The 23,352-nt window shown below is 44.8% G+C and overlaps 1 protein-coding gene and 1 pseudogene across 1 annotated transcript in view; both read left to right on the forward strand.

Annotated features, from left to right (window-relative positions):
• LOC116522294 (ubiquitin-conjugating enzyme E2 E2) overlaps nucleotides 1-23,352 on the forward strand; it is a 70,079-nt gene that overhangs the window by 42,146 nt on the left and 4,581 nt on the right. Inside the window, exons 4-5 of the mRNA XM_032237130.1 lie at nucleotides 21,172-21,304; nucleotides 22,077-22,224. Of these exons, the coding sequence (XP_032093021.1) occupies nucleotides 21,172-21,304; nucleotides 22,077-22,224 (281 nt within the window). The remainder of the gene's footprint in view (nucleotides 1-21,171; nucleotides 21,305-22,076; nucleotides 22,225-23,352) is intronic.
• Nucleotides 12,917-14,072, forward strand: LOC116520509 (annotated as a pseudogene).

Genomic DNA, 23,352 nt, shown 5'->3' on the forward strand with positions numbered 1-23,352 from the left:
TTTTTGTCTTCATCTGAACAGACTTGTCCTAGTCTGTTGGATGCTATAGAGTTACTATGGTGGATTTGTCTTCTAGGGGACCATGCCTTCATTGAAAAACTGAACTCAGAGGAGAGACCAGGAGGCATGGCCAGAAAATTCAATCCAGTCCTTTGGGCAGAGGGACAGAATTTAACCCATGCTTGGACTCTCCCGCAGCACAGAGAGAATGATCCTTCAGGTAAGCCAATGGTCAGTTTCTCTAATCTATATTATTATTGTAATAGTTCCTCACTAAAGCAACTTAAGTGCTTTCCCAAACTTGCCTTCCCTTGTCATCCCTATTGAGGTGAAGATTTTATCATAGCCTGCTCTGAACATTTGCTTCAAAAGAAACTTTCTAATTCAGAAATCATCAAATCATCTAAGCTTCAGCCTTGTGTCTGCAATTACCTCATAGAAACCCAATGCCAGTGGTTTGTAATCTCTTATATACAAATATTCCATCCAAATGACTACCATTGGTTTCCAATGTGTGCTTGTTATACCAAATCATAGGGTAGCCCTTCTAAACTCTGCATTCATGGATTTTTTACATCAATTTGATTTTTTTTAACCAGATGTTGAGACTTAAATCATCCATCTCACCTAGACAATTTTTTTTTAAAAAAACCTAAGCTCTTGGAGATATTGGCACCAAAATCTATACTAAGTTGCATGTTCACATTTCATCAGCTTTAATATGCAGTCAATTTAACTACAGTTCTCTTTAGTGATTAGTTCTATTAATTTCTGTTGGGAAACTAATTAGCCAGGCAAGGAGGAGAAATCAAATGGAGAACTAATCTTGAATTGTTGCACAGCCACAAGAGATCCAGATCTGATGTCTCTCCAAGTTGCATGGAATCTTAGCTGTCTATTCCCAAAAGAAGATTATCTGAATCTTGAGCTAGCCATGAACAAGGAGGTGAGAGACTGCTGTGCTATAATCCTGACAGAGACATGGTTAAAGTCATATATTGCAGACAATGCTATCAATATGATGGCCTTTTCAACATTTGGTCTGGAAAGAAGCTGTGCTTCGAGTGAAAAAATCCTGTGGTAGGGATGTATGTATTTATATTAATGAGATATAGTGTACTAATGCTAAGGAAGTCTCCAGCCAGTGCTCTTCTGATGCCAAGTACTTGGCTGCTAAATGTAGACTCTTTTATTTGCCAATTCACTGTCATCTTAATCATGTGTATATCCCCCCCCCCCCCAGTGCAAACAAGAATGAAGGCATGAGTGCTCTTTATACCACTACCAAAGACTTGTAAACTATCCACCCAGAGGCGGTTTTCATTGTGTTAGGGGATTTCAATCAGACTAACTTGAAAGCAGCCCTCCCTAATTTCCATAAATATTAGAGGTGGAAATACCCTGGTTTTAGCTTACTTTAACATCAAGAAAGCATTTAAAACGACCCCTCACCCTCATTTTGGCTCCTCAGATCATCTCTCTGTGATGCTTATGCCAGCATGTAAGCCTTTGATAATTAGAGAGAGACCAATTAGAAAACAAGAGAGAGGGTAGCTAGGAGGAGCTATGAAAACTCTACAAGACTGCTTTGGGTGCATGAATTGGAACATATTTAAAGAGACTGCAATGAGTGGACAACATACTGATGTGAATGAGTATGCTTCTACTCTGTTTATATTCAAAAGTATATGGAGGATGTCAGTGTTCTTAAGACTATTGTTATGTGTGCAAATGAGAAACCTTGGATGTCTCAGACAGTCTGTGCAATATTGAAGATGAGAAACACTGCTTTTAAATCACACGATATGACAGCTCTTAGAATAGCAAGAGCTGACATGAGACATGCTATAAAAACAGCAAAGCGGGTCTATAGTCAGAAAGAACAGAATTTCTTTCAAGATCCTATGGACCAGAGACGTATGTGGCAAGGTATTTGGGTTATTATTGGCTATAAGGCAGCTTCCCTGTAAGGATGACACACACTCTCTAAACAAGATAAATATGTTTTTGGGACAGTTTGAGGCCACAAACAGCATTACAGCAAGGAAGGGTGTTCTCCTTCCTGATGAGCTCAGGTTTGATACACTTTTGTTTGGAAGGTCATCTGGAAAATCAATACTTGAAAAGCTGCAGGTCCTGATAATATCCCTGGGTGAATACTTAAGGAGTGTGCTGACTAGCTGGCCATTGTTCTCACAGACATCTTCAATCTATAATGCCCCTTTATATAATTGGATATTTGATTTCCTTATTAATAGGCCCCAGTTTATGAAATTTGCAAGAAAAGTTTCCAACTCCATCTCCTTGAGTACAGGTTCCTCATAGGATTATGTCTTGAGTCCACCACTGTTCACCTTGATGACCCATGACTGCTATTCTAAATCTGCTACAAATCATATTGTGACACGGCAGTGGTGGGTCTCATCGAGGATGACAATGAAGATGCTTATAAGGAAGAGGTGAAGGCTCTGATGGACTGGTGCAATAAAAGTAACCTGATTCTCTAAATGTTGATAAAACAAAGGAGTTCATTGTAGATTTTAGAAAGAGCCAGAATAATCATACTCCACTCAGTATCAAGGATGTATCTGTAAAGGTGGTATCTGGTGATGCAGATAACTAACAATCTGAATTAGTCTCTCCATAACTCATCCTTAGGGAAACATGCAAACCTAGTGACTGCATTTCCAGTGTCGGATGAGGAGAGAACATCTTTTCCTTCTGTCTTGGCCACTTTTTACAAAGGCATAATTGAGAGTGTTTTAACAAACTGCATCACTGTTTGGTTTGGTGGCAGCAAGACCTCAGATAGAAAGTCCATACAGAGAATGGTAAGGACAGCTGAGAAGATTAGAGGAAACTTGTTTCCTGTTATTCAGGATACTGCTTATAAGCGCTATGTGCTTAAAGCTCAAATCATTGTTAGAGACCCCAAACACCCACTTTATGGTCGGTTTCTAATGCTCCCCTCCAGGAGGTGGCTTCGAAGTATTTTTAGAAAAATTACCAGATTCTGTAACAGTTGTGTTCCTAATGCCATACTTCTGGTAAACTCGCAAGATTCTTTTTTCTCACCATCTTGAACTAGATTGTGTTGTTTCTGTGTGTCATATAATATATATGGGAATATGCTTAATTTTGTATTTATTTATTCTGTCATGGTTATGTATTGCGGCCAGGCAGGAGCCGTTGGAGCTGCCACCAGACTCCGACAGTGAGGGGTCTTAAGAATTGGCCCTGGAGGAAGTGGAGGTCCCTGGACAGGGTTCCGACTCTGAGCAGGGCAAGGAGAGACTGGTTGGCCACCAGGTGGCATCTGAGCCTTGGATCAGTGGGGAGGAGACAAGAGTGACTGATCCAGAAAACACCTATGAGTTGTTTCGGGATGCACGCTATTGAAGGGCTACTCGGCGTCAAGAACAACGGCGTAATTACAAGAGGTGATTACGCTCAGCTGATGCTCATTAAGATCCTCTCCTGATTATAAAAGAGACTTCTTGTGCCACGCCTTTCTGCAGAAGTCAACGTTAAGGATTAACAAGAAACAAACTTGGCAGGCTGGATTGCTGCCAGAGTTTGTTTGCATTGCTGCCAAATTTTGTAGGACTTGCTGCCAGAATGCTTATCTCCTTGTTTATGTGGCTTGCAGCCAACGGGAGTCTGGACTGATTAAAAGAAACATTCTCATTTACGTTGGTTTCGGCTTTCGTTCCTGGACGGAGGAGGATGGTCAGAACAGATTGACTTCTGCCCCAGACAAATCTCCATTTAGCTACAATGGAGCAACTCTGGGCTGAGAATCCCCAGTTGGCTCAACAGCTTGTTTTGCTGACTGGTCAAGTCTCTCAGCTTCTGGGACTTGCTAGCCCCCCCCCCCCCCAGCCAAGGAGGAAGTGTCCAGTGGCTACACCAGACAAGTTTGATGGCAATCAAGCTATGTTTGCGGCGTTCCCGGGACAATGCCAGTAGTTTATCAGCTTGAGAGCGGAGGACTTTCCCACTGACCGGACGAAGGTGGGATTTATCATTAGCTTGCTCTCAGGCACAGCTGCCTGTTGGGCTACGCCATTGCTATCTGAGCCTAGCCCTCTGCTGGATGATTTCCAGGGCTTTTGTACTCATTTCCGGCTGATGTTTGAGGATCCTATTAAGGAAGAAACAGCCACCAGACAACTCAAGGCACTGCAGCAGGGCAATGGCTCCTTGCAGGATTATATCAGCGAATTCCGGCTGCTTAGTCAGGACTCTGCTTGGAATGAGCCAGCCCTTATGGATACTTTTCAGGATGGGCTGTCCAATGACTTGCAGGATAAACTGGCAAGGGTGGACAGGCCACCGATGTTCGACGCATTGGTCCACTTTAGGGCTGGCCATTACCGGGGAAGGAGGGATCGCTACGTAATAGAGATCCCTCCTTCCGGCCCTATGAGTCCCACTCCGAGACCAGATGGCGTGAGCAACAAGGACCCTGGTCTCCGGCTGTTGTCGCTAAATGCCAGGTCTGTTGTCCACAAAGCTCCCCTCGTCCGGGACTTAATTTTAGACGAGGGGGCAGACCTGGCGTGTATTACTGAAACCTGGCTGGGCCTGGAGGGAGGAGTCCCCCTCATAGAAATGTGCCGAGAAGGATTTCAGGTGCTTCATCAGCCGAGAGCTCAGGGAAGGGGTGGCGGTGTGGCTATTGTTATTCGGGAGTCTTTAGTTCCTCGTAGGATCCCTGCTCCGGAGCTTGTCGGGTGTGAGTCCCTGCTGCTGAAGTTGGACCTCAAGGGTCAAGTGGGCCTGCTGTTAACGTACCTGCCTCCCAACTGCGTTGCAGCAGCCCTCCCCTCGCTCCTCGAGTCGGTAGCCGAGCTGGCAGTTGAGTTCCCCAGGCTTATGGTCCTGGGGGACTTCAACTTGCCTACGCTCGGTGAACACTCTGATGGGGCGCGGGAGTTCATGGCTTCCATGACAGCCATGGGCTTGACCCAGATAATTCGGGGCCCTACCCACTCAGCGGGTCACACGCTCGACCTCGTATTTCTCTCGGAGCAGTGGAGTTGTGATCTTGGTCTGAGGGGTAATGAGATCATACCCCTGTCGTGGTCAGACCACTGCCTACTGAGGCTTGACTTCCGGAGACCAAACCCCCACTGTAGGGAGGAGGAACCGACCAAGTGGTTCCGCCCCAAGCGACTTATGGACCCCTTGAGGTTCCAGACGGAGCTTGGGGTTATTCCTGACACTCTCGCCCACAATCCGGTAGAAACTCTGGTTGCTGCCTGGCACTCGGCAGCATCGGAGTCCCTTGACCGGATTGCGCCACTACGGCCACTCCGCGGTGGTGGATCCCGGAGGCCTCCTTGGTTCACCGAGGAGCTCCGGGAGAGGAAACGCCGAAGGAGACGCCTAGAGCACTTGTGGAGGTCCAATAGATCCGAATCGAACCGAGCACTTTTAACAACCTGCACCAAGGAATACATCAGGGCACTTAGGGCAACAAAAAGAGTATACATTGCCTCCTTGGTTGCGTCCGCCGAGTCCCGTCCAGCCGCCCTGTTTAGGATAACCCGTTCCCTCTTAAATAAGAGGGATACAGGGGACCCCTTGCAGGGTAGGGCTGAAGACTATGCCCAGTTCTTGGCGGACAAAGTTGCTCAATTTCGGTCGGATCTGGACTCCACCCTTGCAGATCCAGCCGAGGCACGAGTGGACGACTTGGTAGACCAGCGCTGGGTTGAGTTTCAGGACATTACCCCCGGGGATGTGGACAAGGCCATGAGGGCTGTGAGTGCCTCCACCTGTGTACTGGACCCGTGTCCCTCCTGGCTGGTTGCTAACAGCAGGGAGGTGACACGGAGCTGGATCCACGCGGTCATTACCGCCTCGCTTCGGGAGAGGCACTTCCCCGCCGCACTTAAAACGGCGGTGGTGAGACCCCTCCTGAAGAAACCATCTCTGGATCCAGCTGTACTTAACAACTATCGTCCAGTCTCCAACCTCCCCTTTATTGGGAAGGTTGTTGAGAAGGTGGTGGCCTACCAGCTTCAGCGATCCTTGGAGGAAGCCGATTACCTGGACCCCTTCCAGTCCGGCTTCAAACCTGGTTACAGCACAGAAACCGCTTTGGTCGCATTGACCGATGATCTCTGGAGAGCCAGGGATGGAGGTCATCCCTCCATCTTGGTTCTTCTTGACCTCTCGGCGGCTTTCGATACCATCGACCATGGTATCCTTCTGCGACGACTGCGGGAGGTGGGGGTGGGAGGCACTGTTCTACAGTGGTTCTCCTCCTACCTCTCGGACAGGTCGCAGTCGGTGTTGGTCGGGGGACAGAGATCGACCATGAGGCCCCTAACATATGGGGTGCCGCAGGGGTCGGTCCTGTCCCCCGTACTATTTAACATCTACATGAAACCGCTGGGCAAGATCATTCGGAGGCACGGGATAAGATACCATCAATATGCGGACGATACACAGTTGTATCTGTCCGCCCCGTGCCAACTCAATGAAGCGGTGGACGTGATGAACCAGGGTCTTGAGGCCGTCAGAGACTGGATGTGGGCTAACAAGCTTGTACTCAACCCAGAAAAGACCGAGTGGCTGTTGTGTTTCCCTCCCAACAATTTGGCTAGCATTCCATCACTCAGGCTGGGGGGCCAAATTTTACACCCCTCAGACAGGGTCCGCAACTTGGGAGTCCTCCTGGATCCACAGCTGACTTTTGATCACCACCTGTCGGCTGTGACCAGGGGGGCATTCGCCCAGGTTCGCCTGGTGCGCCAGTTGCGACCCTACCTGAATCAGGAGGCACTCACAACAGTCACTCGCGCCCTCGTGACCTCTAGGCTGGAATACTGCAACGTGCTCTACATGGGGCTGCCCTTGAAGAGCAACCGGCGACTTCAGCTAGTCCAGAATGCGGCCGCGCGAGTGATTGTGGGTGCACCTCGGTTTACCCACATAACACCTATCCTCCGCGAGCTGCACTGGCTACCTGTTGATCTCCGTGTGCGCTTCAAGGTGCTTCTTACCACCTATAAAGCCCTCCATGGTAGTGGATCTGGGTACTTGGGAGACCGCCTCCTGCCGATTACCTCCTCGAGACCGATTAGATCTCATAGATTAGGCCTCCTCCGAGTGCCATCTGCCAGCCAGTGCCGGCTGGCTACTACGCGGAGGAGAGCCTTTTCAGTGGCAGCTCCGACCCTCTGGAACGAGCTCCCCGTGGGGATTCGTACCCTCACCACCCTTCAGACCTTCCGCGCAGCCCTCAAGAACTGGCTATCCTGCCAGGCCTGGGGGTAGAGATTTGATCTGCCTCCACCCGAATGTTGGATGAATGTTGTTTACTTTTTAATTATATGTTATGTTATATGTTATTGTCTGTATCCCCCTCCCTATGAGTTGTTAGCCGCCCTGAGTCCCCTCAGGGAAAAGGGCGGCCTATAAATAAACCTATTCAATTCAATTCAATTCAATTCAACTTGTGCCTCCAGATTGATGCCCGGATGCAGAGGCGGAGGCCTCACCGTGCATCCCCGGAGACCACTAGTGTGCTGGTTCCTCAGGAGACTGCAGGTGCCAGGGGGAAGCCCATGGAGTTGAGTGCTGCCACACTCAACTCTTCCGGGACCTGTTGGATCAGTTTGTTGTCATTTACCTGGACGACATCTTGATCTACTTGAAGTCCCGGAAACATCATCGTCATTTGCATCTGGTTTTGCAGCGACTCCGAGAACATTGTTTGTTCGCAAAGCTGGAGAAGTGTCAGTTTTGGCAGACTACCGTCGAGTTCCTGGGGCACCGTATCTCCTCTGAAGGAATTGTGATGGAGCTGGGCAAGGTGGAGGCAATGCATAGTTGGCAACCTCCTTGACGTATGAAGGATGTGCAGAGACTTCTCGGGTTTGCCAACTACTACCAGACCTTCATCCCCAGCTTTGCTTTCTTGACCGCGCCCCTCACTTGGCTCCTGCAAAAGAAAGTGCTGTTTCGCTGGGGTCCCACGGAGTAGCGAGCGTTCGTGGCCCTGAAGCAGGCTTTTACGAAGGAGCCAATCTTGAAGTACCGTATATACTCGAGTATAGGCCGACCCGAATATAAGCCGAGGCACCTAATTTTACCACAAAAAACTGGAAAAGTTATTGACTCGAGTATAAGCCTAGGGTGGGAAATGCAGCAGCTACTGGTAAATTTCAAAAATAAAAATAGATACCAATAATGTTTTTGAATATTTATTTCAAAGAAAAACAGTAAACTAGCGGTGTATTCAATGAAATACTTCACTCACCTCATGATGCTGATGTCCCGCTGTGATGATGATGTCCCGTGCAGCCGCGGGAGCGATGTCCCGCCTCCTATGACACACGGCACAGTGATTCCTATCATTGGATCACTGTACCAGAGGAGGTGGGACATCGCTATGTGGCTGCTTGCCATAACAAGGAGGAGGTGGGACATTGTTGCAGAGCGGCAGGAGGGGGAGGAAGGGGAATCGTAAGACAGCCCTGCATTACATTAGAACGTGAGGAGGGGGGATGGTGCGGTGCGCGCTGCGCGGCAAACTGACACAGAGGGAGGGGAAACTCACAGGGGCACTGGGCCATTCACGAGTGTCACCCAGCGGCATGGCCCCGCCCCTTTTTCTCCTCCATTTCGGGCAAATTTTTCACTGACTCGAGTATAAGCCGAGGCAGCTTTTTTCAGCCCAAAAAGTGGGCTGAAAAACTAGGCTTATACTCGAGTATATACAGTACCCTGATCCCCATCGTCCATTTGTTGTGGAGGCAGAGGCGTCTGACGTCGCGGTGGGTGCGGTGTTACTGCAGGCTCACGCCCCTGATAGTACCCTTTTCCCTTGCAAAACTCAATCCTTCCGAGTGCAATTACACCATATGGGAGAAGGAGTTGTTGGCTATCAAGGTGGTGTTCGAGGTCTGGAGGCATCACCTGGAGGGAGCCAGGCATCAGGTCGAGGTTCGGACGGATCATCGGAATTTGGAGTTTTTGACCACGGCACGTAAGCTGAATCAGATCCGGTGGTCTCTGTTCTTTGCCCGGTTCAATTTTAAGGTGATGTACATCCCTAGTGGGTTGAATCAAAGGGCGGATGCCCTGTCTAGAAAACCAGAGTATTCTGACCCTGCAGATTTGCTTCCACCCCGGACTGTTCTACCCGTCAAATCCTTTGCTGCTGTTCATGAACCCGTGGATGTATGGTCTTTGATACGGGATGCACTGTGGGGCGACGAGTGGGTGGAGCAATGAAAGGCGGAAGTAGGGCCGGCTTCCCTGTGGACCTTTGATGAGGACCTTTTGAGGTATCGGGACCAGCCCTATGTGCCCGCAGGGCCCATCCGTGGACTGGTTCTCTCCCAGTGTCATGACACTCCAGCAGCAGGACATTTTGGTCTTTTCAAGACATTGCATCTGGTCTCCCGTATGTTCTGGTGGCGTCGCTTACGAGACGAAGTGCATAAGTATGTGACATTGTGTGTCCAATGTCGACAGGCCAAGTCAGCGACGAGGGCACTTCCAGGGTTATTGCAGCCCTTGCCGACCCCGGACAGACCCTGGGGAGCCGTGTCCATGGACTTCTTGACCGAGCTGCCTCCGTCGTCAGGGCTTACCACAGTCCTCTTGTAATGGACCTGCTCACCAAAATGGCGCATTTCATCCCCTGTTGGAGATTGCTGACAGCCCACGCCACGGCCCTCATGTTCAGCCAACACGTGTTCCACTTGCACAGCCTACCTGACTGGGTTGTGTCAGACCATGGGATACAATTCACGGCCCAGTTTTGGAAAGGGCTGATGGCAGCTCTTGATGTTCAAGTATGTTTGTCCTGGGCGCACCATCCCAAAACTGATGGGGGTACGGAGAAGGTGATTGTCATTCTAGAACAGTACCTGTGCTGTTTTGTGAATCAGCAGCAGAACAACTGGGTGGAGTACCTGGCCGTGGCGGAGTTTGCATTTAACAACTCCCAGCACACCTCCATATGGATGACACCCTTCATGGCTAACATCGGGTACCACCCTCGTTTTTTCCCTCTCACCCCGGTGGACTCCCCCGGTCCCCGCACCACAGGACTTACTCTCCGAGCTCCAGGCGGTCCACCAAGTGGTGCGCCGCTATCTGAACCAGGCGAAGGAAGATTACAAAAGGGTGGCAGATAAGTCTCGGCGAGCAGTGCCGGAGTTGGCTGTAGGAGATCACATGTGGCTGTCCACACGGCATCTTCCATCCCACCAGCCGGTGAAGAAGTTAGACCATCGGTATCTTGGATCATTTCCCGTGGAGGCCGTCATCAACCCAGTGGCTTATCTCCTGACACTTTCACGCTCGATGCAAGTGCACCCGGTGTTTCACGGCTCGCTCTTGATCCCTGAACAATTGGGTTGTCCTCTCCGCCGACCCTCTTCCCATCAACCATCATCACGTATGGGAGACGCGGCCACTGCAGGAAGTGGCCCGGATTCGTGACTCAAGATGGCTCAAGGAACGGTTCCTGTATTTGGTAGACTGGGTGGATGAGGGGTCGGACGAGGGGACCTGGACTGATGCAACAGCCGTGCATGCCCCTGCCCTGGTGTGAGCCTATCATACAGACAACACCTCCCGACCACATCCCGGGCATCAGACCAGGGGGAAGGGCTCTGCAGTGAGGGATAGTATTGTGGCCCGGCAGGAGCCAATGGAGCTGCCACCAGACTCCGACAGCGAGGGGTCTTATGAGTTGGCCCTGGAGGAGGTGGAGGACCCTGGACAGGATTCCGACTCTGAGCAGGGTGAGGAGAGACTGGTTGGCCACCAGGTGGCGTCTGAGCCTTGGATCAGTGGGGAAGAGACAAGAGTGACTGATCCAGAAAACATCTGTGAGTTGTTCTGGGATGCACACCATCGAAAGGCTACTCGGTGTCAAGAACAACGGCGTAATTACAAGAGGTGATTACACTCAGCTGATGATCATTAAGATCCTCGCCTGATTATAAAAGAGACTTCTTGTGCCACGCCTTTCTGCAGAAGTCAACGTTAAGGATTAACAAGAAATAAACTTGGCAGGCTGGATTGCTGCCGAGTTTGTTTGCGTTGCTGCCAAGTTTTGTAGGACTTGCTGCCAAAGTGCTTATCTCCTTGTTTATGTGGCTTGCAGCCAATGAGAGTCTGGACTGATTAAAAGAAACATTCTCATTTACGTTGGTTTCGACTTTCGTTCCTGGACGGAGGAGGGGGGTCAGAACAGTTATGTAGTGTATATTGGAGATGGTAACCCTCAGAGCTGTATGCAACAAAAATTCATTTTAATGTAAAGTTAAAGTTTAAAGTTATTCTATCCTATTCTGCATTCTATTTCGCATTCTATTCTATTCCACATTTTATTCTATTCCACCCTCTATTCTATTCTGCATTCTATTGTATTCTATTCCCCATTTTATTATATTTTTATTCTATTCAGCATTGTATTCTGTTTTGTTCTGTTCTATGACAAGCATACTGGGGAGATTCCTGTATTATAGGAAGAATTGCAAAAAGTAGTACCACTTCATCTGCTGATCTATTACTTGGGCCAAATATTAATCTCCCCAGACTCCTATTGCCCACCTGGGTAAAAGAGAGCATTTACTAGGATAGACACAGACACATGGAGGTTTAATGGAGGGATTTGACCACAAACCAGAAAAGATTAGAATATTAATCTGTCTGTGAGCTATTTATGTGAACTTGGGCTGAAAAAATTCTGATGGATCGCACAAGGGTGTCCCTTGTACTAAGCTTCTTCAAGGAATTAGCAGATAAGTCAGGGGTGAATTGCTGCCAGTTCGCACTCACAGTTTGTGAGTGACCCATTTTTTGTCCGCCTGGGCTTTGTAGGCCTCAGCGGCTTTGGTCAGAGCCATCTTTACTGTGCTCCACATGCTTTGTATGTTGCTCATCCACTTATCAAACTGGCAAGGGGAGGAGGGTTCTTGTGGGTTCTCTGGAATAGGTATGAAATTTAACCCTTTGACCATTCAAAACGGGGAAAACCCAGTGCTGCTATGCACCTCCGCAAACGGCAGGAGATCCACCCAACTAGTCTGTTGGTAGGTGGCATAACACTGGAGGTTGTGTTACACCATTATCTTTTTCAGCTGCCCCATTGGGGCTCGATGGAAAGCTGAGCTACAACCCTGCACTGAACCAATCCTCTGGACAAACTCCCATCAGAACTTCACTATAAATTGCATTCCCCAGTCTCCATGGGCACCCCATGGAGACTGTAGACATGTGTGATAAATAACATAGCCAGTTTTTATGCAGACAGTAACCTGGAACATGGTACAAAATGGGCATGCTTGGAGAAGAGATCGATCACAGTCCATATAGCAGTATGACCATTGCTCTCCGGCACTTCCACAATAAAATCCATTGCTATATCCTGCCACGGCTGGGTTGGGTCCGCCACTTCCTGTATCAGCCCCTGAGGCTTCCTCACATGATGCATCAAGGCTTCCGTCCCTCTGGCTAGTGCCTGCCAGCCTAGTATTGGGTAAGGAAATACGATTTAGTGATGGTGGGAGGAGATCAGGTATATGTTTTAGGCAACTATTTCTACTAGTGCTTTAAAATTAGAGGTTCTTTTACCAAATTCTCATAGCGCGCAAGAAGCAGAATTAGTGGCTGTTCAAAAGGTACTGCAGCATGTGATAGGCAAAGAGGGGGAAAGCAATTGCATAAGACAGTGAATATGTTATTAAAGGGATTACTCAATACATACAATACTGAGCAAGACATCAGTGGGTATCAACTTTAGACAATCTACTAAGGAAGAAATGTGGCAAGATATGTATGTATGTATGTATATGTATATATGTATATGTTTATGAACAGTATATGTAATAACTGACAGAGTCTAAAAGTCCCATATATTGGGGTCGCCGCCACCATCATGGAGACCCCCACCGGGCAGAAGCGCGGCTCCTACACCTCCATGCCACTGTCACCCACCCGTCTCACCTGCCTGTAAGAGAAGGAGAACCTGCAGGAGCTGAACACCTGTTGGCAGTCTACATCAGCAAGGTGTGCTTGCTGGAGTCGGAAACCGCGGGACTACGGCTGCGCATCCTCAACTCAGAGGAGGAGGTCAGCCTCCAGGTGGTTGTCATCAAGGCAGCCTACAAGACCCAGCTGGGAAACACATGCAAGATGCTGAACTCGGTAGCCAGGGAGAGTGTGCTTCTCCAGCTGGAAGCTTACCCAGGTCAGCAAGGAGCTCAAGGCCAAAAAGGAAGGAAACCTGCTCGCTGCTGCCTTGGGGGAGAACCTGGAGACTGAAGGCTGTGACCTCAGAGGACAGCTGGCCAGGTTGGAGGTGGCCGACATCAAAAAGCAGCTTCAGGACGAAATGTTGCAGCAGGTGGATGCGGAGACCAGCCTGCAGACCCGTAGGAAGAGCTGGAGTTCCCAAAGAACATCTACAGCAAGGAGCTCCGTGAGAGCAAACGCTGCCACGAGATGCGCCTGGTGGAGATCGACAACAGGTGCCAGCAGGAGTTGGAGGGCATGCTGGCCGATGCGCTGCAGTACCACCGTGGCCAGCACGAGGCCCTGGTCAAGCTCTACAAGGAGGAGCTGGAGAAGAGCTACGTGACCAAGCTGGCAGCCAAGTAAGCAAAGCTGCGGGACCTGGCGGACTCCCTGGCCCAGGAGCGGGATACCAGCCGCCGCATCTTGGCAGACAAGGAATGGGAGATGGCTGAGATGCAGGCCTGCATGCAGCAGCAGCTAGACAAGTACCAGGAGCTACTGGACATCAAGGTGACCCTGGACGTGGAGGTCAGTGCCTACCGCAACTCCTGGAGTGCAAGAACAAGAGGCTGTGTCTCTCCCCCAGCCCCTCCCACATGAGCGGCTTTTCCTCTACACAAAGCTCCACCAAGGAAAGGAAGCTGGAGGACAGCGAGAATTTCTTCAAGGAGAGTCCTGGCCCCACAGCCAAATCCCTTTGCATTTTTAACCCCCTCCCCCAACTGCTGCTGAGTCGTGCTTGTTCCCCATTGAACCAAGCCGTCAGGAGTCTCCTCCGTGTCTCCCTCACCTGGTGATGGTGGCTGTAGATGCCATCCTCTTCATCCTCATTATCCTCTTCATTGAAAACAACCATGCGCACCACCCATATATTGGATTAAGGCTCATACTGGTTTAGATACTTGGTTCTTCTCCAAAGGTTGCCCAACCTCTTTTGTACATGCTTTAGTAATGGTAAGTAAATTTGGGGTTAAGTAATAAATTGTTTTGGATCTAAATGAGATGGTCCATGATGAAATGGAGAAGACTTGGCAAAGATATGTCAAGTTGCAACATGGCCCAACCAATAGCAAATGGTTCAACAAATTGTTGACAATTGCCTGGAATGTCAAGTCCAAAAATGAGATTATTCTAAATTTCAGCTTCCACTTTATGGTCAAAGACAAATTGCTCTATGTTATATAATTTTCCTGGATTACATTGAGGGATTACCAAGCACAAGGATGGTTTTACAATTCTTTTAGCTGTAGTAGGTGGATTTTCTTGTTGGGTGGAAGCCTTTCCCACATGCAGTAATACTGCAGAAAGCACTGCAAGGTTGTTGCACCAAGAAAGTATTTTGTTGCTGGGGCCTGCCATTACAGATTTCAAAAGATAGGAGCACATCTTTTTTTTTTTGTTAGTCAGTTCTTTGAAGCCTTTACCGCACAGTTGGCGATCAAACGCAAGTGACAGTGTATCGACTGGAGAGTAATGGAAAATATGAACTCATGAATGGCACCATTAAAAGTGCATTAAGGAAACTGTTTCAAAAATCCACATGCATGGGTAGATTTTCTGCCAACTCTTCTAATAGCCAGTGTTCTAGCAGCTCAACTGGAGACTGTTCCTATGAAATCCTGTTTGGGTGCACTGGGAAACTAGAGGAGGATATGTAGATTGGAATCCAGAATGGCTTAAAAACTTAGCAAAAGTAAGAGCAGATATTGCTAAAGTTTTAGAACAAGCTAATGCTGCTTCCAAAGAGCACAAAATTATTCCAAGTAACATTAAGCTAGGAAATAAAGTTATGGTGAAGAAAGGAAAACCAAAGGGATCCCTAGGACATGCTGGAAAAGTCCACATATGGTGTAATTTCACCTCATTTAGTATATCTGGACCCAAACCGATGGTAGCATTGCTCCCAAGTTAAGTCTGTGTAAATATGCTTGATCCACTGCTACTTTTGATGACATCTCCCCTCCCTCCCTCTCTTTCTCTCCAATTTATCCATAGGACTCAAGTCAGGAAGACCTACATTCTCTTCAAAATACTCCTGGGACAATGCTTAGAAGCACTGCAGCACAGTCATAACAACATTTTTTTTGTAGAATTGGCACAAATAGCTATGAAGAGCATAGCATTTTTGTGTAGGGAGACTTTTGACATTGGGGGGAGTCACATCCACCTTCTTCTTTGGAATACCCTCAAGCCTAAAGACATTAAGAGATGTTACTCCTTTAAAGGAATTTACGAGTGACTTGTGGGAGGAAATGTTCTATCACTTTGGATTATCTCCAGAACCAAAACAAAGGACAAACCAAAGAATCTTTTAGGTATAACTAATGCAACTCAGTGTATATATTTCAATAATGTTGGGAATCATAAACACTAATGCCCTCAAATTCTCCTGTTTTTACTTGTGAAAAGATTTATAATGTCTCCTATGCACCACCACCCCTCATTTATTTTTACCTAAAGGCTTATTTATGTGGGAAGGAGATTCATGGTTATGTCCCAGTCCACAGTTTGGGTGGGGGGGCTGGTGCCATGGGGCATTTGACCTCTCTATATGCCCTGCCTTCCATGCAAGTAAGTCCATTAATATGACTTAAACGGGAACTATCTTCCTGTTGTGAGAGCGATGATACTTATCCAAAACAGAGGTCATGGCTCTAACTCTTTCCTTAGTAAAGGTCCCTGCCCTGTCCAAAAGAGCAGTTAAACTTATATACCGCTTCATAGGACTTTCAGCCCTCTCTAAGCAGTTTACAGAGTCAGCATATTTCCCCCAACAACCCGGGTCCTCATTTTACCCACCTCGGAAGGATGGAAGGCTGAGTCAACCCTGAGCCGGTGGGATTTGAACAGCCGAACTGCAGAACTGCAGTCAGCTGAAGTAGCCTGCAGTGCTGCATTTAACCACTGCGCCATCTCGGCTCAAGAGCTTACATAAATCTAAAAAAAGTGACGAGCATCCTAGCTAAAAGTGTCATATCCTCCCTCATCATTCCTCTGACAGAAGAAATGACAGACATAAGAACTACAGTCACCCAGAATTGTGAGACTATTGATTATGTACTATTAAGGATAGATCAGGGTTGTGAATCCTGTAACTGTCTTTGCAACAATAAGAATTATATTGAAGCAAAACTAGTCAAGCTTAAGACACTAGCATTTCACATCTCCAAGATCCAGAGGGGCTAGAACTGGTCTTGGCTCACATCTTAGTTACCTGATTTGGGATCCTGGGGAAGGAAAATTTTCTCTTTGTATTCTTTGCTTTTGGATTAATTTCCTCGGTCTTTCAATGTGTTAGATTTGTTTTCCTAAAATATTGTACCTCCATGCCAACTAGACAGCAAATCTATTGGCAAGAATACATATAAAAACCTGTAATGCTCTGAGTGGTGATGAGTGAGCCTCATTTTGCGGCATCTCCTGTTTAACTCTATGCCAGGGTAAGGAATGTGTGAGACTAAGCCAAAGCCACCATATCTAAAAGTGGCAAAGTCATGTAAACAGGGTAGACAAATCCAGGAAAAGTTCCTTCAGAAAAAGAACCAAGTTGTTAAGGGAACAAAAGGACAGAAATTGGGCCTGAGCACAGGGCAAGCCCCTCTCCAAGAATCACCAACAAAGGACTTAGACCTGCATGGGAAGCCACTTCCACCAACTCTAGGGCAGTGGTCCCCAACCTTTTTATCGCCGCGGACCAGTCAGCCTTTGATAATTTTACCGTGGCCCGCTGAGCGCGCGCAGGGGCGCACAGGGCTCTCTTCCCTGGAGCCTTTGCGCACGGCCCAGGAGCTTTTGCGCACGGCCCAGGAGCCTTTGCGCTGCAGCCTGGTCCTTCGCCTCCCCCCCCCCCCGGAGAAAGCCGGTCCGGAGAAAGCCAGTCCCCGCGCCTCTCACTCCCACACGCGCCACCTCCGAGCGTCACAGCCCCACCAGCCCCGCATAGAGCGAGCGAGCAGCTCAAGGTCACCTCCGGACAGCGGCAGTGGCCCCTTCCAGAAAAACCTGCAGCAAAGGCGCCAGTTAACCACCACCTGCTTACCAGGGTTGGCTGCCTCGGGCGCTTGGGCAAAAGTGGCCCCGAGGAGGCGGACGCGCACAGCTGACGCGCGTCTTTCCGAGCTCCACAAAAAACCCCAACGGCCCCCTTTCGGTGCGGGCTGGAAGCCAGGCGGGAAGTTCCCGTTCTCTTACCTGGGCTGTGACGACTATTGGGGAAGTGTGCAGTGCCTCAGAAGTAAAGCTGCCGCCGCTGACTCCATTCCTTGGAAGCGACGGAGCGGCTGAGGCAGGAAGGCGCACGGCGGTGGCAGCTGTTCAGCCAGCCGCCTCGCAGGAGAAGAGCCGCTCTTGGGTTTCGCAGGGGGCGGCGGTGGCGGCGGTACCAGCAGCGCCCGGGGATTCCACCAGCGCGCGCGCGCGGACCTTTGGGCAGCTGTTCAGCCAGCCGCCTCGCAGGAGAAGAGCCGCTCTTGCAATTTCCTGGATGGAAAATGAACCCTATACATGTTCCACACCTATCTAGGAACCTTAGCTCTGGTGGAAACAGGAAGAAAACAAGCTGAAATCCAGTCCATATCAAAGTTCTTCAATTCACCATACAACCATGGTTCAACAGTGTCTCTCTTGCTTGCTTGACCCTGTTAAGGAGAATGGTACAAATTCAAATCACCATAATACAACAAAATACTATTTCAACAAAAAGATCATAATATTTGGAATATAACTATTCAAAGAAATGCTGTAAATGCTTTATTTCACCATTGAAATCACATCAATCACAGCAGGAATGTGACTTTCAATTTAATCTATTTAAGAGGAAGAGTCAAAAATCTCTAGGGTCCCATACTGCTAATTGTTTAGAAAAAGAGAATCCAAAGAAAATAAAGGAAGAAAAAATCAATAGTAAACGATCAGGGTTTCTTTAAAAAAAACCTTTTAGGGCTAAACTTTACCAAACATGACTCTGTTAAGAAATGCAATAAGAAACAACCACCCAGAAGTACAACTCTAAAAAAAAAACTTTTTTAAAAGGAGCCTTAAATCATCTATTCTCAGGCACACTCAAAGCTACAAGAAGAAATCATCTTCAGAAAGAAAAAAAAACCTGATATTCAAAAACTGACAATGTTAAGGAAATTGAAAAGAACATTTTTGAACGCTGCAGCTGGAAGAAGAAACACTGCAGCTGCTCCAGAGAAAAGGCAAAGTGTCATTGTTAAGGACTTCTATAGTAAAGGAATGGAAAGTGACCAGAGACAATAATCTTATTTGCACTGTGAAATAATATCGCTCAGATCACATATATTTGGTTTCTGTTTGTCTTTAAGAAGCCTGGAAAAGAAGAAAAGTGGGAGTGGCTTTTCAAGTTAATATATCACAATTAGAAATGATATAATTCCATGGTTCAAGTAAGAGTTGCACATTAGTAAGCTAATATCAAGTAGTTCACATTGCTACTTTGTAAGTGTTCTGCACATTTACATGTTGAGTTAAAACTATATTTTAAGCAGTTAAACGCTCAATTTTGCAGTGGGATTTTTAATTGTTAATTTTCTAGATTTATTTTTTTATAGTGGCTACAGCTGTGATGTATTATTCAAAGGTAAATGAAAATTAGGTAAATTAAATACATTTTCAGTTAGTGAGTTGAGGTTGGCATTGTGAGTTACAATTGAGCAATAATCATTTCACTGATTTTCTAATACACCAATTTTTCTCCTTCCAAATAAAAAAAATCACATTTTCTTTGTCCACTAGGACAAAATCTAGATCCATCTCAAAGTTATTATTGTTTAGCCAAGTACCATCTATTCTATATCTGTGCAGGGGAAGGAAAATATGGTGAAAGAGTAGCCATATGCTTTAGAAGCTTATTCTTAGCCTTTCTTAATTCATTTTAACAAGCTTTTTTTGCTTTTTATTTCATCCCATTTTGTTCTATTTTACTTTCATCTTTCTCTCTCTTACTGGAGACCTTCAATTTTATTATTTTACTGAAAACTGGTATTTTTTATCATCTCTTTCATAGCGGAAAGAAAGAAGAGGAAGTGTCTATCCACATTCTGTCTCTCAGACTTCACTTAAGCCTATCAAACATCTCAACATTAATGGATTTCTAAAAATCAAACAGTCACTTGTCTTAAGTAACCAACCCCTTCCACATTTTCTGATAGTTCCTCAAATAGATATAACCCCTGGAATGGGATTTAGAAGCAGAAATAGAGAATTCCCCTACTCTTAGATCTTTCTATCCCAGAAAAACTTCCCCTTCTCAAATTACAGCCATTTGTCCAACTGTCACTAGGCTTATACAGCAAGCTGATGCCAACTTAAAAACCAAAAACAGTACTGATTTTATAAGTAGGCAATATCTATTGATACAAATAGTATTGTCAAGTTTCAAGCTCTTATCTACTGTTAATAAAGTGAACACTAAAAGAGTCTTTCATTATGAATAAACACAGTCATCCAAACATTGCTGAGCTAGTTAAAATAAACTCATATAGAGGCAACTGTGTTTCAAAAGTAAGTGATGGTAAAACGGTAGATTCTAATTTGGAACAACCTAAGAGACCAAAATAAAACATAGAGGAACATGCAAGGCAAGTTCCTCTACCCAGAATGTATTGGATCAAAGACTTGCAAATCATAATATTTAGAGCCAAATTAAATCACTCTACAAATTCAAAACCAGAAATGCAATCATCATCTTTCTCGGGCAGCTTTTAAAAGGCTATTGGTTAACTTGAAAAAAATTGAATGACTTTTTGAAAGGCTATTGGTTAACTTGAAAAAGATTGAATGACTCCCATATAGGAGAGACTAAACATATCCTTCTTTATTTCAAACTTCCTATTATTTCCAGCAGGCTGTTCAAAATGAAGCCTTTGCCTTGCAAGTTTGAGATCTTCCCATTGCTCTGTGTTTCATATATAGGGAGTCAATTCATTAATGACTAAACTTGGAAAAAAGTGATTCTACATGAAAGTTAGTAATAATATAGTAATAATATAAATAATAAATAAAATTTAAAGTCAGTAAAAAGTAATAAAGTAAAAAGTAATAAAGTTAGTAACTAAGGATGTTCCACCTCTACTGTCCTTGGGAAGTGTCAGCCTGAATAAAACCTGAACCTCCCACAAGTCAATTCTTTGAAGGAGTGTTGGAGATAAACTTGATTAACTAGGTCATTACCCTGTCAGATACTGAACTGATGGGTATTACAAAAAGCCAGGCAATTTGAGAAATCCAGATGTTCCTCACGTTTCCTGCCTACATAGACATCTAATAACTAAAGTATCAGGCCGAAAGTTTTCATATACTGGTAGAGGATCCATTCAATGGACTTTGATAAGATTATCTAAAATATGCCTAAACAGAACAGATAAGTATGCTCCAATCCAGCTCCTGGGTCAATCAACTTTTTAAAGTTATTTCACAACATGAATTTTCTTCCCAGCATCCTCTCTCAATGACTTCCCAGACAAGGAAATTTTTGAAGAGTCCCAGTTATTAGTGCTCAAATTGACATGGAGTTGTTGACTAAAAATAGATCCCTTAATTGGTTGACTAAGAAACTATTTTTCAACCTAAAAAATACCTGGCACTGAACCCAATATGAAATTGTGATAACATGTCATGGATATACTATAAAACATGAAATAATAGTAAATCCTTTATCTGTTGCAGATATTTTCCATGTGCTTCTTAACTACAAATTATATTATAGGAAACATAAAGACTGGGAAAAATACTGTGGCATTTTGACTTTGAGCTAAAAAACAACAAATGAATCCAGACACATAGCAAATTAGAAAATTTTTTAAGAAAGTCTTTTTTCAGTTCTAATGAAAATCTTCTCAGTCTAAGAAATTGTTTATTCTATTTTTATCATAGTGCTGGACCAAAGGGAGACAATATTTATGAATGGAGATCAACTATACTTGGCCCTCCAGGTTCTGTATATGAAGGAGGAGTTTTTTTCCTTGATATCATGTTCTCTCCAGACTATCCATTTAAACCACCAAAGGTAAGAGAAAAGAAAAATTAACATGGTTCTCTAATCTGTTCATATCTAATTACATAGAAATTATTGGATTTAAGTTAATTATAAATAATTTACTTCATAAATTCCAATTAGACTAAAGCATTAGTAATTTAGCATAGATCTCACATTTCTTTTCATCAATACTTCTGACTGAAGTTACAAACTACATTAATATAGTTTAGGGACAATAACTGTAACTCTAAATTCCGTTTTTGTATAGAAACCAGATGATTCTCTCATTACAATTTCTAAAAATAGGAACATTTCCCACTATTTTGAGTCACCACGTATTATAAAATATGATGTTAATCTAAAACATGATGTTAATCTAAAAACTTGAATATCACTATTTAAAAATAAATAAAATTGCCCCGTGCTTCCTTCCTTTGGAATATTTTATAAAGAAAAATGAAAGTTTTATACTTGATTTGTCTGAGGTAAGGAACCATTCATCATACATAATGTCTCCAAATCTTAGTTACTATTACAATCATTGATTGCAGTACATTCTAATTCCTTTCAGATTTTATCTTATTATATTTAAGTTCCCCATCCCCCTAACATTGCTTAGTTATTTGATTATTTGATTATTTGATGGAAGCATTATTTATTTTTATTTAGTTGCATTCACTTCTCTCTCTCTATCTATCTATCTATCTCTATCTCTCTATCTCTTTCTCTCTCTCTCTCTCAAAGCTATCACAGCCTATACATTGAAAATATGAGTAATATATAAAATATAAATCTTTTCCAGGTTACATTTCGGACAAGAATTTATCATTGTAATATTAATAGCCAAGGAATAATTTGCTTGGACATTTTAAAAGACAACTGGAGCCCAGCATTAACAATATCCAAAGTCCTTCTCTCCATCTGTTCACTTCTTACAGACTGCAATCCTGGTAAGACAAAACAAATTTACAAAATATATTGTAATTTAGCTTTATGGTGGCTGTAGCGTTATTTTTGTTTCTAACTTTAAAAAGTGAAAGGACCTCTCTATCCTACTTCACCAAGAAATACTATATTAAAATAACTTATAGTATTTGAGTATTCACACAGAATTTGTTGCATTCCACTATTTAATATCCAAAAATATATTTTCATAAGTTGATAGAAAAAATAGCTAATCAGAAATAAATGCATAAGATATTTGAGAACTACGTAGTTATTGTGTCAGAAATGGAAAAGATGTGGCATTGCAATGAAAAGTCTATTTTGTATATAGATGTACATACAAAATGGGCAGGTTTGCATAATGATATTATTTGCCATCTTGCCATCTTTTTGGCAGAGTACATCTCTGCCTAAAAGGTTAGATTATAACTAGGTTAAGATAACTGTAGCTGAGTTAAAATGAACATCCTGCCAAAACTCCTGTTCTTATTACAAGTAACACCAATAAACTTAGGAGAAAAATTCTTTACGGCCCTAAACAAATTAATAACACAATTTATTTGGTTAAGGGAAAAAACCATGGATCAAATTAAAATTACTACAAGACAGTAGAGAGAAAAGAAGTTTTGGATTCCCAGACTGGGAGCTCCATTACCAGGCAGCAACTCTTACCTGGATAAGGGACTGGATCTAGAAATAGGCTGGCATGCTTTCTTTGGGATGTGAAAAATAAAACACATAGCTATTTCCAAAGGCATCAAATTAGAAATACCTTACTGCAAACATGGTTAAAAAATAAAAGAAAACATAATTAAATTCCAATTTGGCTATCGACTATGGAAGCACTAGTCTACCCAAATGTACTAGATATAAATAAAATAATAAGCTATGAAGATTTATTGGACAACCAGGAGAAATTAAAAACAAGACAAGAATTAAAAAATCAGGGTATAGATATAGACTAGTGGCTGTACATACAGATACAGACTACCTATAAGAAGGACCTAGAAACAGACGGATTTTACAAAGAACCACAAGAACTAGACAAAATTTTACAGGGGACTGAAGAAAAACTGATAAAAAAATATACCATTATTTATTACGATTCAAAATGGAAGAAATAGTGCAAGAGA

The sequence above is a fragment of the Thamnophis elegans genome, chromosome Z (genome assembly GCF_009769535.1).
Source record: "Thamnophis elegans isolate rThaEle1 chromosome Z, rThaEle1.pri, whole genome shotgun sequence".
Lineage (NCBI taxonomy): Eukaryota > Metazoa > Chordata > Lepidosauria > Squamata > Colubridae > Thamnophis > Thamnophis elegans.